This window comes from Schistocerca piceifrons, chromosome 5 (assembly GCF_021461385.2).
Source record: "Schistocerca piceifrons isolate TAMUIC-IGC-003096 chromosome 5, iqSchPice1.1, whole genome shotgun sequence".
Classification (NCBI taxonomy): domain Eukaryota; kingdom Metazoa; phylum Arthropoda; class Insecta; order Orthoptera; family Acrididae; genus Schistocerca; species Schistocerca piceifrons.
The window spans coordinates 286,526,026-286,541,165 of record NC_060142.1 but is presented as its reverse complement, the minus strand read 5'-3'; the positions used below and the strand labels follow the sequence as shown (position 1 = coordinate 286,541,165).

At 41.6% G+C, this 15,140-nt stretch overlaps 1 protein-coding gene across 1 annotated transcript in view; it reads right to left on the bottom strand.

Annotated features, from left to right (window-relative positions):
* The window catches only part of LOC124798414 (protein madd-4-like), a 473,991-nt gene extending 459,146 nt beyond the window's left edge, over nt 1-14,845 (bottom strand). The window contains exon 1 of the mRNA XM_047261811.1: nt 14,782-14,845. Within this exon, the coding sequence (XP_047117767.1) occupies nt 14,782-14,796 (15 nt within the window). The 5' untranslated portion in view covers nt 14,797-14,845. The remainder of the gene's footprint in view (nt 1-14,781) is intronic.
* Nucleotides 14,846-15,140: the final 295 nt, after the last annotated feature.

The following is a 15,140-nucleotide window of genomic DNA, read 5'->3' as shown; positions in this document are numbered from 1 at the left end:
CGAGGATAATGAAATGTAGTCGAACTAAGTCGGGTGATGCTGAGGGAATTAGATTAGGAAAAGATACACTTAAAGTAGTAAAGGAGTTTTGCTATTTGGGGAGCAAAATAACTGATGATGGTCGAAGTAGAGAAGATATAAAATGTAGACTGGCAATGGCAAGAAAAGTGTTTCTGAAGAAGAGAAATTTGTTAACATCGAGTATATATTTAAGTGTCAGGAAGTCGTTTCTGAAAGTATTTGTACGGAGTGTAGCCAATTGTGGAAGTGAAACATGGACGATAACTAGTTTGGACAAGAAGAGAACAGAAGCTTTCGAAATGTGGTGCTACAGAAGAATGCTGAAGATTAGATGGGTAGATCACATCTAATGAGGAGGTATTGAATAGAATTGGGGAGAAAAGGAATTTGTGGCACAACTTGACAAGAAGAAGGGATCGGTTGGTAGGACATGTTTTGAGGCATCGAGGGATCAGAAATTTAGCATTGGAGGGCAGCGTGGAGGTTAAAAATCGTAGAGGGGGACTAAGAGATGAATACAACAAGCAGATTCAGACGGATGTAGGTTGCAGTAGGTACTGGGAGATGAAGAAGCTTGCACAGGATAGGGTAGCACGGAGAGCTGCATCAAACCAGTCTCAGGACTGAAGACCGCAACAACAACAGCAACAACAGTAAGTTATCTGACGATGGCCTAAGAAGGCGACAGCCGGTTCGCAACGATTTAATTAATATTGTTGTGGAACATTAATATGCTGTATTCAAGCTACTAATATGTCTATGTTCTCGAAGAACCGACGAAATTTCCACAAATACATGGCACATGCGCGATGGTGTTCTTTTGGAACGCAATACAGCAGCGATTCTGCACGAGATGAATTCAAGTCCTTGGTGGGTTTCTGGAGGCATGTGGCAGCAGATGTCTACCCACAGGTCACGCAATTCCCGTAAATAAGAGGCCGATTGTTTGTGGTCGCCGAGCTGGAGCCCAATTGCGTCCCGGACGTGTGCCGTCGGCATCGGACCAGGCGACTTTAGTGGCCAAGACATCAAAGTGAGTTCACTACCAGGGTCCTCAAACCATTGTAACACGATTATGACCTCATGACGTGGACATTTCTCCTGCTGGAAGTGCCATAGCCGTCAGGGAAGACATCAGACATGAAGGGATACAGATCGTCCACTCTAATGAGAACAGAATATTGGTTGAGACTAAGATACCGAAGAGTTGCAGAAATAAAATTACCGACAAACGAACATCAAAATTGGTGATTACAAAGTAGATGAAGTGAAAGAATTTTTCTGCCAAGGCAGCAAAATAACCCATGACGGGGAAAGCAAGGTGGTCACAATAAGCTAACTAGCACATGTAAAAGGGGTATTCCTGGCCAAAAGTGGTCTACTGATCTCACAATTTGGGGAAGAAATTCCTGAGATTCTAAGTTTGGATTACAACATTGTACGGAAGTGAAACATGGACTATGGGGAAACCGGAAAGCAAGAGAACTGAAGCGTCTGAGATGTGGTGGTATTGAAGGACGCTGAAAATTAGGTGGACTTTAAGATCGGGAATAAGAAAGTTCTACGCAGAATCGGCGAGGAAATGAACATATGGAAAACACTGACAAGAACAACATGCTGACAGGACATGTTCATTAGAATGAGCCGTAAAAGGTAAAAACTATAGGGAAAACAGAGGTTGGAATGCGTCCAACAAATAACTGAAGACCTAGGGTGCAAGTGCTACTCTGAGATAAAGAGGTTGGCACAGGAGAGGACTTTGTGCCGTGCCGCATCGAACTAGTCCGATGAATTGTGCGGAGGCGGAGGCCTGTTTCACGCCTTTCTCCTCACATTTTATCCTGTTTGAAATCTGAATTTGCATGCAAGAGTCTCTTACTTCATTTATTTTCCGATTCGGCTTTTGTTTCTCGACTTTTCAATTGTTTTCCGCGCTGATTAATTGAGTGGTTAGGTCCGCAGCTTGTATCACTGTCAATAACTAATCTCTCTGTACCCAATCTAAATTTCATTCTTGTAGTGATTTCACTCTTTAATGTATCTTGTCCTGGTCAAGGGAAATCCTCATCGCTGGGGATGGAAACAGGTGGAACGTTTCACATGCTCCAGAGGAGCTGCCTGCCGCTCGAAGTGCACGTTTCATATTAAAGGACCGCACGGGCAGCCTAGCGAGTCTTTGAGGGATTATCCTGCAGATACCTCGAACAATGGGCGGTTCAACGTCGTCCTCTATAGCAGAACGGGAAATCGGCTGTGGGTAACAAGTAAGTTTCGAACCTAACTTCCGTTGGGTTCGTCAGCTGTCCGCTTGTCGTACTCCTCCTGTTTTTGGTCTCCAGACATCGTTTCCACAAACTACATATATTTTTTTTATTAAAAATGAAACTCCTCCAGCTGTACTTAAGATTTCGTATTTATTTGGCTACTAGTTTCGACGTTGCTTCAACGCCATCTTCAGGCCCTATATAACAAACCATACATAAAACAAACAATATCAGACATCAGTGGTCTGTGAGCTATTGTACAAAATAAATATATTATAAACATATAATGTAAAGGATGACTTCATTGAAAGTAGTTACATTTCGTTCATTTTCATTAAGATGCAATTTACCTTGACATTAGCAATTTATATAGTACAAACAAGTACAAATGAGGTTATACTGGGTGATGAAAAAGTCGGTATAAATTTGAAAACTGAATAAATCACGGAATAATGTAGATAGAGACGTACAAATTGACACACATGCTTGGAATGACATGCGGTTATATTAGAACCAAAAAAATGCAAAAGTTCAAAAAATGTCCGACAGATGGCGCTTCATCTGATCAGAATAGCAATACTTAGCATAACAAAGTAAGACAAAGCAAAGGAAATGCTCAATATGTCCACCATCATTCCTCAACAATAGCTGTAGTCGAGGAATAATGTTGTGACAGCACCGTAAAGCATGTCCGGAGTTGTGGTGAGACATTGGCGTCGGATGTTGTCTTTCAGCACCCCTAGAGATGTCGGTCGATCACGATACACTTGTGACTTCAGGTAACCTAAAAGCCAATAATTGCACAGACTAAGGTCTGGGGACCTGGGAGGCCATGCATGACGAAAGTGGCGGCTGAGCACACGATCATCACCAAACGGCGCGCGCAAGAGATCTTTCACCCGTCTAGCAATATGGGGTGGAGCGCCATTCTGCATAAACATCATACGTTCCAGCAGGTGTTTATCAGCCAGGCTGGGGATGATGCGATTCTGTAACATATCGGCGTACCTCTCACCCGTCACGGTAACAGTTAAAAAACCAGAATCACGCATTTCCTCGAAGAAAAAAGGCTCGACAACGGTAGATGTGGTAAATCAAACCCATACCGTGACTTTCTCGTCGTGCAATGGAGTTTCCACGACAGTTCTAGGATTTTCGGTAGCCCAAATTCGTTTTGCTGTCCAGTGCCATCTTTCGGACATTTTGTGAACTTTGTTTTTTTTTTCTTTTTTTGGTTCTATTACAACCCAATGTCATTCATTCCAAGCATGTGTGTCAATTTTTACATCTTTACCTACATTGTTCCATGGTTTATTAAGTTTTCAAATTTATACTTTTTTTTGATCACCCGGTATATACACGGTTATTTCGGTTACAGATCAATACCTGACATTTGAATAAAGTGGGGAGTATACGGAAGTCTAGGAGACAAACCTTTACTCTTAGAGCTAATAATATAGGGATGAAACAGTACTAAAATTGTGTTAAAAGAGAATAATGATACCCTAAACCCTTTCTTTGCGTACACAATTTAACTAACAGGAAGGAAAATATGCATTGCCAATCAGACATATGTAAGGCATGATTCCATTGTTTATAAACAGTGAAAGGTGGGAAAAGTGGAAAGGAGTTACATTTGCATAACATTTCTCTTAAACACTACTTAACCTAACTTACGCTGTGGACAATACATACACCCATGTCCGAGGGAGGACTCGAATCTCCGACGGGGACCGTGACAAGGTGTCTCAAATCCCGCGGCTACTCCGCGCGGCCAGTTACAAGTAATAGTTGTGTTGCAAGAATAGCTGTGTTTTGTTATCACTTTCTGTAAAAGTGTGTGATTTGGTACCAACTGGCCATCACAATGGAAGTAGACAGATGGATATAGGTACAGAAAGCTGGCTTAAGCCAGAGATAAATTCTGCCGAAATTTTTACAAAGGTACAGACGGTGTTTAGAAAGGATAGATTGCATGCAACCGGTGGTGGAGTGTTCATCGCTGTTAGTAGTAGTTTATCCTGTAGTGAAGTAGAAGTGGATAGTTCCTGTGAATTATTATGGGTGGAGGTTACACTAAACAACCGAACTAGGTTAAAAATTGGCTCCTTTTACCGACCTCCCGACTCAGCAGCAGTAGTGGCAGAACAACTGAGAGAAAATTTGGAATACATTTCACATAAATTTTCTCAGCATGTTATAGTCCTAGGTGGAGATTTCAATTTACCAGATATAGACTGGGACACTCAGATGTTTAGGACGGGTGGTAGGGACAGAGCATCGAGTGACATTATACTGAGTGCACTATCCGAAAATTACCTCGAGCAATTAAACAGAGAACCGACTCGTGGAGATAACATATTGGACCTACTGATAACAAACAGACCCGAACTTTTCGAATCTGTATGTACAGAACAGGGAATCAGTGATCATAAGGCCGTTGCAGCATCCCTGAATATGGAAGTTAATAGGAATATAAAAAAAGGGAGGAAGGTTTATCTGTTTAGCAAGAGTAATAGAAGGCAGATTTCAGACTACCTAACAGATCAAAACGAAAATTTCTGTTCCGACACTGACAATGTTGAGTGTTTATGGAAAAAGTTCAAGGCAATCGTAAAATGCGTTTTAGACAGGTACGTGCCGAGTAAAACGGTGAGGGACGGGAAAAACCCACCGTGGTACAACAACAAAGTTAGGAAACTACTGCGAAAGCAAAGAGAGCTCCACTCCAAGTTTAAACGCAGCCAAAACCTCTCAGACAAACAGAAGCTAAACGATGTCAAAGTTAGCGTAAGGAGGGCTATGCGTGAAGCGTTCATTGAATTCGAAAGTAAAATTCTATGTACCGACTTGACAGAAAATCCTAGGAAGTTCTGGTCTTACGTTAAATCAGTAAGTGGCTCGAAACAGCATATCCAGACACTACGGGATGATGATGGCATCGAAACAGAGGATGACACGCGTAAAGCTGAAATACTAAACACCTTTTTCCAAAGCTGTTTCACAGAGGAAGACCGCACTGCAGTTCCTTCTCTAAATCCTCGCACAAACGAAAAAATGGCTGACATCGAAATAAGTGTCCAAGGAATAGAAAAGCAACTGGAATCACTCAATAGAGGAAAGTCCACTGGACCTGACGGGATACCAATTCGATTCTACACAGAGTACGCGAAAGAACTTGCCCCCCTTCTAACAGCCGTGTACCGCAAGTCTCTAGAGGAACGGAGGGTTCCAAATGATTGGAAAAGAGCACAGATAGTCCCAGTCTTCAAGAAGGGTCGTCGAGCAGATGCGCAAAACTATAGACCTATATCTCTTACGTCGATCTCTTGTAGAATTTTAGAACATGTTTTTTGCTCGCGTATCATGTCATTTCTGGAAACCCAGAATCTACTATGTAGGAATCAACATGGATTCCGGAAACAGCGATCGTGTGAGACCCAACTCGCCTTATTTGTTCATGAGACCCAGAAAATATTAGATACAGGCTCCCAGGTAGATGCTATTTTTCTTGACTTCCGGAAGGCGTTCGATACAGTTCCGCACTGTCGCCTGATAAGCAAAGTAAGAGCCTACGGAATATCAGACCAGCTGTGTGGCTGGATTGAGGAGTTTTTGGCAAACAGAACACAGCATGTTGTTATCAATGGAGAGACGTCTACAGACGTTAAAGTAACCTCTGGCGTGCCACAGGGGAGTGTTATGGGACCATTGCTTTTCACAATATATATAAATGACTTAGTAGATAGTGTCGGAAGTTCCATGCGGCTTTTCGCGGATGATGCTGTAGTATACAGAGAAGTTGCTGCATTAGAAAATTGTAGCGAAATACAGGAAGATCTGCAGCGGATAGGCACTTGGTGCAGGGAGTGGCAACTGACCCTTAACATAGACAAATGTAATGTATTGCGAATACATAGAAAGAAGGATCCTTTATTGTATGATTATATGATAGCGGAACAAACACTGGTAGCAGTTACTTCTGTAAAATATCTGGGAGTATGCGTACGGAACGATTTGAAGTGGAATGATCATATAAAACTAATTGTTGGTAAGGCGGGTACCAGGTTGAGGTTCATTGGGAGAGTGCTTAGAAAATGTAGTCCATCAACAAAGGAGGTGGCTTACAAAACACTCGTTCGACCTATACTTGAGTATTGCTCATCAGTGTGGGATCCGTACCAGGTCGGGTTGACGGAGGAGATAGAGAAGATCCAAAGAAGAGCGGCGCGTTTCGTCACTGGGTTATTTGGTAACCGTGATAGCGTTACGGAGATGTTTAATAAACTCAAGTGGCAGACTCTGCAAGAGAGGCGCTCTGCATCGCGGTGTAGCTTGCTCGCCAGGTTTCGAGAGGGTGCGTTTCTGGATGAGGTATCGAATATATTGCTTCCCCCTACTTATACTTCCCGAGGAGATCACGAATGTAAAATTAGAGAGATTAGAGCGCGCACGGAGGCTTTCAGACAGTCGTTCTTCCCGCGAACCATACGCGACTGGAACAGGAAAGGGAGGTAATGACAGTGGCACGTAAAGTGCCCTCCGCCACACACCGTTGGGTGGCTTGCGGAGTATCAATGTAGATGTAGATGTAGATATTAACGACAAAAGCCGCCCATACTGTCGCAAGCCAGCACCCAGCATTATGCCTGAAATAGCTTTGTTACTTCCTATACACCAGCTGAAGATGAGCAAGAAAAGGTTCGAAAACCGGTTCATGGAATGAATTAACAACTGTTTCAAAAAATGACTGGTTGCAGTTTTATGTATTTACATTTTTAAAATCTGTTTGCTTCTCCTGGCAAGGTTTCCAAAGGTGAATGTACAGCTCATATCGCGACGGGTAATGTTCTTATACTTGGTTGAAAGTTCTTTCAGCACCGTCTTCCGCCCTTCGTCACCATTTGGCCTTATTGAGTAGGTCAAATAAATCAGAGTCCTTGACGTAAAATCGTACCCTCGACTTTCATTACGTCATAGTGTTTCAGCTGCCAGTAATCTTGTGGTTCCTACTTCGTCGTCGTCTTAGCCTTTTTCACGTCATTGACTAAATTCTGGTAACTGGATTCGATTAGGAAAACACAGTTCTTAGCAGCATTGGCTCTTACTTGAGATAATTCATTGTACAACCATCGTTGCATGTCAGCATGGTGTGATTCCTGTGTTGGCACTATACTCCCTTCCGACATAGTGAAACAAGAGAAACGGGGAAGGCTGGAAGGATGGAGAGAGAACATACGCGGAACTTCAACCGGACGCCTGTACACTGGAGAACTATTGCGGCGATATCACTGGCGTAATAGTTGAACGTCGTGCAACAATACGCTGCCTTCGCAGCTATTGTATAGAGACCTCAACGCACCGCAAACAGTAGTGGCTAGAAAAAATGGCGGGACCATGCTATTATACACTTTGCCTCCAGACAATCCGGCAAAGTATACATTTACTAGGCAGTGTATAAAATGTCAAACTTTTCACACTTTGAAGTTCGATTTCAGGCTTTCTGTACATTACCTAGGCAGTCTGTAGAATGCCGGAGTTCACAAAATGCCAGTAACATCTTAGTATCAGTTTTTTCGGTATTATTGTTGTTGATTTTACACACTTTTTGCATAATCTTTCATAGTCTTTGATCTATCTTCGCCATGGTCATAATTTCGCCTTTTATAACAGATTATAATTTGGAAATTATGCACACGGGTACATAAATAAGTTTTCTTTAGGCGTATGAGGCAAGTTTCTCTCTGAACAAGTCTACGAAGTATAGGACATACGAAGTTCAGACAATGCCGGTTGGACATAATTATAGGATATTGCAGTGCCTGAGTTGTTCTGAATAACGATGGAAAGTTCCTTAGGACATGCACGCTTATCCAAAGGAACAGACACTGCGGCGACTACAGCCGATATGAGATACAATAAATGTATTCTTAATTAGAAATATGAACAACTATCAGTTGTAGAATGGAATGACGACAATGAAAATTTGTATCAGACCAGGGCTCGAAGCCGGATATCCCGCTTACCTCAAGCGGTCGCCTAACCATTTGGCAGCCGGCCGTTATGACCGAGCGGTTCTAGGCGCTTCAGCCCGGAACCGTGCGACTGCTACGGTCGCAGGTTCAAATCCTGCCTCGGCCATGGATGTGTGTCATGTCCTTAGGTTTGTTAGGTTTAAGTAATTGTAAGTTCTAAGGGACTGACGACCTCAGATGTTGTCCCATAGTGCTCAGAGACATTTGAACCATTTTTACCATTTGGCTATCCGTGCACGACCCACAGCTAGACTCAAACTTCATAAGTCGTCAACATATGAACGTTTGTTCGAAGGAACTCTCCATCGTAATTCAGAATAACATAGGCACTGCAATAAGGTATTTATCCGCCGACACAGGTCAACCGACTTTCTCACAAAATGTCTCACGTGTACCGGAATATACATAATGGATGTACAAGTACAGGTTGCAGACGCATTGGTGACGACATATGGAAGTTTGGGCCAGGCGGTAAAGCGTGCACGGATAGCCAAATGGCAAGGGACCGCTCGCGGTAAGCGGGAAATCCGAATTCGGGACAAATCTTCACTGTCGTAATACCATTCTACAACTGATGGTTGCCCATATTCGCAACTGCGAGTACATTTAACATAATTATATGCCAACCTCAAAAGATCGCAGTTTCGGTACATATTTCACTCAGTACACATGTTTAAATTAGAGTTAAATCATTTCACGAAGAAATACGCCCAGTGCATTCAGACAGTGTCATTTCTACTCAGATTAAGGACTAAATTTTATGAATTAATCCTTTCCGTGTCCGCCTCGGCAGCCGCACCGTCTGGGTATTGTGTTGTCCTTACATTTGTATCGTCATAACTTACATTCCAATATTGACGTGGCTGAATGGGTACAAAGCCAGTAAATTGAAAACTTTTCGCCAGAGTCTCGTCTGTTTTCTAGAGTGACAAAGTAGCATGGAGTTGAATTCACGCACTGACATTCTGGTGGGACGTCTATGTAGCTTCGACATAACGCAGGAATCTCTTTGATTGTGTAGTTCAAAGTCTCTGCGATAGAGACAGAAGAAAACGACAGACAGTTCCACTGTTGTATTGTACATTTAGTCGTAAGAGGCTATGTACCCTGCTGACGTGAAAGGACATCACTGTGGGTGTTTTGATGTTTATGATCTGATTCCGTGTTGGTTTAGTTAATGTAAACTGATATTACTAATAAAATAAGTAAATAAATGGATTAGATACGATGAATATATCATGATGAGACTCACCTGTATTTTGTACAAAAAACAAATATATTTGTTAAAAAGCACTACTCTGTTTCAGTTGCGTTGATAACTGTCACCAAAGATTGAATCCAGTTTTTCGTAGTTTGGGCAGGAAAGGGTTAAAATGACTTTTCTGTAAGAGTCAGATTAATATCAGTTTAATTCACTGATCAGTAGGTGACAAGCATTTACACGAGCACAGGTAACAGCAGGAACACTTTCAATAGGTCTTCCGTCCTTCTATTGTGCGTGTGTTTTTGTGTTTATTTCAGTTGTTTGAACGTAAAATTACAAAAATCGATCTTCTGTTTGTGTGTAATCCGAGTAAGAGCCTTTGAGACAACAACGACTTCGTGAGATCCTTTTTTTGTGTAGGCTAGACATCGTACTTTGGTTTTTCGGGTCCCGTTTGTTAGGCTATATGGAAGACTTATTGCTTAATCAAGTGTCGTCCTCTCGTGCCGTATGCCCGAAACATTTCGGATGTCCTTTCTGTATAACGGAAATAAATCGTACAGTCAAGGAATATAGTTCTCGTTAGGTTTTGCGCATGCAGGTACCATCTTGGACCATGAATCCGAACGTTGTCCTCGATATTTGTCGTTCCTTTTCCTAACGGTATCCACACTGAAGATTAATGATGATTTCTCAGCTGTGTGGAGTGCTTCGGCAAACGACTCTGGTGGCGCCGAAATTTGGCTCTGACGGGAAGGGATTTCTTGATACACATATTCTTCATAGATTTTATTGATCGCTCTGTCAATACCAGTGTTTCCGAAAACTGCATATAAGCACTTCAAAGCGTTTGACGTGTGTGATGATGTCATATCTCATCGTGAGGAATCCCAGGTATGTGTGTCTGGACTCCATGTATTGTGTTTTTATTTCGTATGGCTTTTGGAGACTAGCTGTGATGGCGACCTTATGAAATTCCCCTAGGACATGTTTGGCTTCAGTGATAGTCCTGCTAATTACTGATCAGCAAGGGCGAGGTACTTGATATTGATTCGATTACTTTTTGTGCGCCTATTCATCCAGTTTCTTTCTACTCTGTTTTGATGGTTTTATCTAGGTTCATAATCTGTTAATTAATCAGAGTTAACTGTGTAATTGCGAACTGTAATCCAAGAGGGACGCTGAATCGGTAGATTATGAGATACTACATAACATGCTATACAATTTCTGCCATTGGTAGAAGTCGATATTGCGAGAGGCGGTATAAACTATTACTAGCGGCAAAATATTTCATAAAGAAAAATGCTATATTTCAAGTGAGTCCAAAGGTAAAAGCACGTAAATTTTCATTATCATTATGAAATGATTCTTCTCAACACTATACTCATTGCGAATGAGCTAGCGATTTTAAAAAATTTGCGAGGTTGAACTTCAGCGAGCGTCTCGCATACTTACGAAAGTAGCACAAGGATTAATCTGAACTTGTCTGTAACAAAGACCAAACCGATGGCACACATCTGAATGTGAACCAAACCGCCTCAAGATAGATGTACTCGTATTTCTAGACTTCTTAACAGCTAATGAGGTTTGTCAGTACTCATCCTCTACAATTTATGCTCTTCCCAATCGCTCTCTTGTAGATTCCAAGAGTCCTTAGCTTCCTTGATGTCTGTCATCCATATTCTATGCGGTCTACCACGTTTCCTTTTACCTTCGTGGTCAATCTCCGTATCTTCTTTGATCATTCTAAATGGCCATAGTATAGTAACCTTTTCCTCTCGTTATCATCCTTTATGTTCGCTTCTAGTTCAGTTATTTTTGTGATATCTTCATTTCTGATGCGGTCTAAACTCCAGCACTTCATCTTTGTAATCTGTCACTTGGTTTCTTTCTCTTTTCTTATTTCCCAGACTTCTGGCCAAAACAAATCGTATACTTTCTACTTGGGCCGTGGTGCGCCTTTTCTGGCACACCAGCTCTTCGGCACGTGATGTCGATTACCCAGCTGTACTACGATCTTTGCCCCTGCTGTGATCTGCCGCGCGGGATTAGCCGAGCGGTCTTAGGCGCTGCAGTCACGGACTGTGCGGCTGGTCCCGGCGGAGATTCGAGTCCTCCCTGGGGCATGGGTGTGTGTGTTTGTCCATAGGATAATTTAGGTTAAGTAGCATGTAAGCTTAGGAATTTATGACTTTAGCAGTTAAGTCCCATAAGATTTCACACATATTTGAACATTTTGTTGTTGTGATCTGGCGGCTTTTTTGGCGATCGGAGAGTTGGAGCCGGACTCGCTACGAGGCGGGAGGACCTGCTCGCGGTGACGAAGGAGGAAAACACGCGGGCTCGGTCACCAACTTCGCGGCCGGTGTACCTTGCAAGATGGGCGCGAGTTTGTGGGGGATCTGTCTGATGTCAACTCCGGGCGTTGCTCATCGCATTGCTTCGGTGCCTGTTGCCTCGGAGAGACTCATCTCTAGAGACCATCTCGAACAACGCTCTCCATCGAAGGTGTAAATGGTTTTGGTGTCTTCGTTTCGTTGAACGATTTGCGTTCCAACGAGTGTACTTGTTTGTTCGTTGCCGTAATGTATGAGCAGCCGGCAAGGTCTGTGACCACATGGAGACCAGCAGTCACTACCTCCTTTAAAATACCAGTTTTCCCAAAAGATGTGGTAACTGTAAAGTATTCAAGATAGTAGGTAATAGTCTAGTTGCAAATTTCTGCATACTTAGCTTACACAATTGGCAGCTACATCGCAGACCTATGCAACGAAATTAAAGTGCACAACATAGCATCCTTGTAAAGTTGTGCATTTGAATGACGTGATATTATCTTGAAATTATTTCCATTTCATCTTTGCACACATTGTCGGCCTTAATCACATGTGTAAATTTTGTTTGACAAACTATGAGAGTGTAAAAGTCTGATACTCTATTTTCAGCATTGGAATGGTGTACAGTTCTTAGTTTAAATGTTTTACAACACTGCTTTTGTTGAAAAATTTCACTCACTTCTATTGAAAGAATTTATGGGTTCTTCATTTACATTGTTTATCGATCTCTTAACTTACATTAATTGATGTCTGGTTGGTGTTTGCCGTGCTTTCTGCGGTCTGTTTGTGTTCCAGTTTTCTGCGAGTTGGGGTGTGTGTGAGCGGCGCCACATTCTGCTTCGGTGCACAAAAGCTGTGACGTGGCATCTATTGAGAAGTGACTCCCGCTTGGGCCCCGGCATTTAGGTGTTGTTTTGTACGGTTGGTCTGCCGCTTCCGGCATTTTAAGTTAAGTCCCCTTTTGCCCAGGACAACCTGGCGCCACTGCCCGTTTGGTAGTTATTGAACCTATTTTATGTATATGTAAAAAAATGAGGTTTTTAATTTGCTTGGGAATCAATTGTATTAATTAACTTGTTGTGCTCCTTGTGTTATTTGGGTTCGTAACGAACGAGTGTGTGTTGTAAATCACTTCCATATTGTAGATTATTGCCTTAAAAAAAGGGAAACTGCCTGTGCCACCTTTAAAATCACCTGCATATAGTAATTTGTCTCTTAAGTCTTGAAATCTCCGTGGTTCATCTTTTAAGGAAGTTGTTGTAACTGTATACTTTGATGTTGTCTTAAGAATGGCCACTTGTTGATTGCCTCTAATCTGTTTTATAAAAGCTTGTTTTTTAATAAATTGTTAATAACTGATTTGCTAGTTGTTGTGTTAAGGAGTGGCATGGTGGGGGCCTTGTCCTTCCATGCTTAGTGTACCCCCCATCCCGACTTCCTAAGTCACACTACTGTTGTTTTGTAATAATAGTTTTCTTTTGTTTGTGATCTTATTCGAAAGGACTGGATTTAATTGTTGAACAACATGCTTCCATTGTTTAATATTCTTTTCTGTATAGAAAAGGCAATGTCCTGACTGAATGACTGACTGACTCATCATCGACCAGCCCAAACCGCTAAGGATAGAAACTTTAAGTTTGAAGAGAGTGTGGATCTTATAATGTAGACATAGTCCGAAATTCCGTTCCTAAGGAGATGATATAGGGGATGAAAGACTTTTTTGGAAAAATGTCTCTATTAAAGTTAAAAAATACGTGTTTCAGCATTTTTGGAAATTCAACCATTAAGGGAGCAAGATAGTGGGTGAAATTTTTTTGAAATTAAATAATGCTAAAGAACTAATAAAGGGTTCATAATAATACATCTACGATAATTGGTATTTGACTTCTAGGTTAAAAATAAAAAAAAACGTGTTTCAGTGTTTCAGTGTTTCTGAAAATACAACTCCTAAGGCAGTGCAATAGATCATGAAAATTTTTAAGAAAATATTTTGTTACGTTAAAAAATTTTAAAGCTAAATTTATGGAAAACAGTATTTCACTTCTCGATTAGATTTAAAGAAATATTTGTTAAGGGATGAAAGTTGCTATGGAAATATCTATACAAAAACGCAAAAGGCATGATTAACAAAAACTGTAGACTCCAGATACGAGAATCGCTTTTTGGTCAGAAGTACATTCGGAAACATCATGCTTATGTGGCCTTAATTAGTTGTGAACAACAATAAAACCAAAAAATCTCTGCAAGCCTTATAGTCTACGCAGCTACTCATATTTACACATATTATTTAAAAGAACAACAACATTTGATACTAAAATTCCCAGATTATAAATCATACTGTTCTCCCACACAATCAGATACTCTCCTTTATTAGTATTTATTTTTAAACCCCATTCATCATATTCTTCAAATTGCTTCATCAGCGGATAGCTAGAGTCGTCAATCTGTTCGGCAACAGTCGTCTGGCCATCATCAAATAGGAGAGAGTATAGTTTACCACCTCTCACTGACATTCCCATTGGGCCATATTTACTTCTCCATGTCTTTCATATTTCTTCTAAATAAATTTTAGACAACTGAGGAGCCAGAGGATAACCCTTCCGAATCCATAGCTAATCTGGAATTCCTCCGATAAAACATTACCATTTTCAGTAAACAAATGCATCGATAGTATGAGATTCACACTGCATTATTGCAGGGTATCAAGACACCATTACTCCTAACGCTCAGCCACAACCTGTTTAATGGCTATACGGCATAAGCCTTTTCTAAATCTACGAATGGTAAGTGAACCGTTCGCCTTCAAGACAGCTATTAACAAGCAATCAATGGAACAGGCCAGTAAGTCCTTACACCTGGGTTGCGATAGATGAGACACTTAAAGCTCTGTCAACTACTAAGTACTTCGTTGTTGGGATGTCTACCTTCTCCAGCTCCATCTCCAGCTGGTCGAGGCTGGACAGTTCGTACTCCTCACTGCTCTCCAGACGGTGCTCTCCCTGTTGATCCAGTGAGGAGAGGGTCTCGTTGTCCTGTGCTGAGGCCACCACCGCCAGCATCTGCAAGTCAAACGAAAATTAACTTATTACATGATAAGCAGAGCACTTTTCAACTTCTAAACGCTAACAAATTTTAACAAGAAGCAATTCCTAAGTCTTCGGTACAGAAATGTGTTTGAAGACAAGTCTAACACACGAATTTAAAAGAATAATTTGGTGTTCGTAGGCATTTTCTCTGCTCTCTCCTTTCAACAAGGAGTGTTATGCCTTCCTCAGTCGGGACC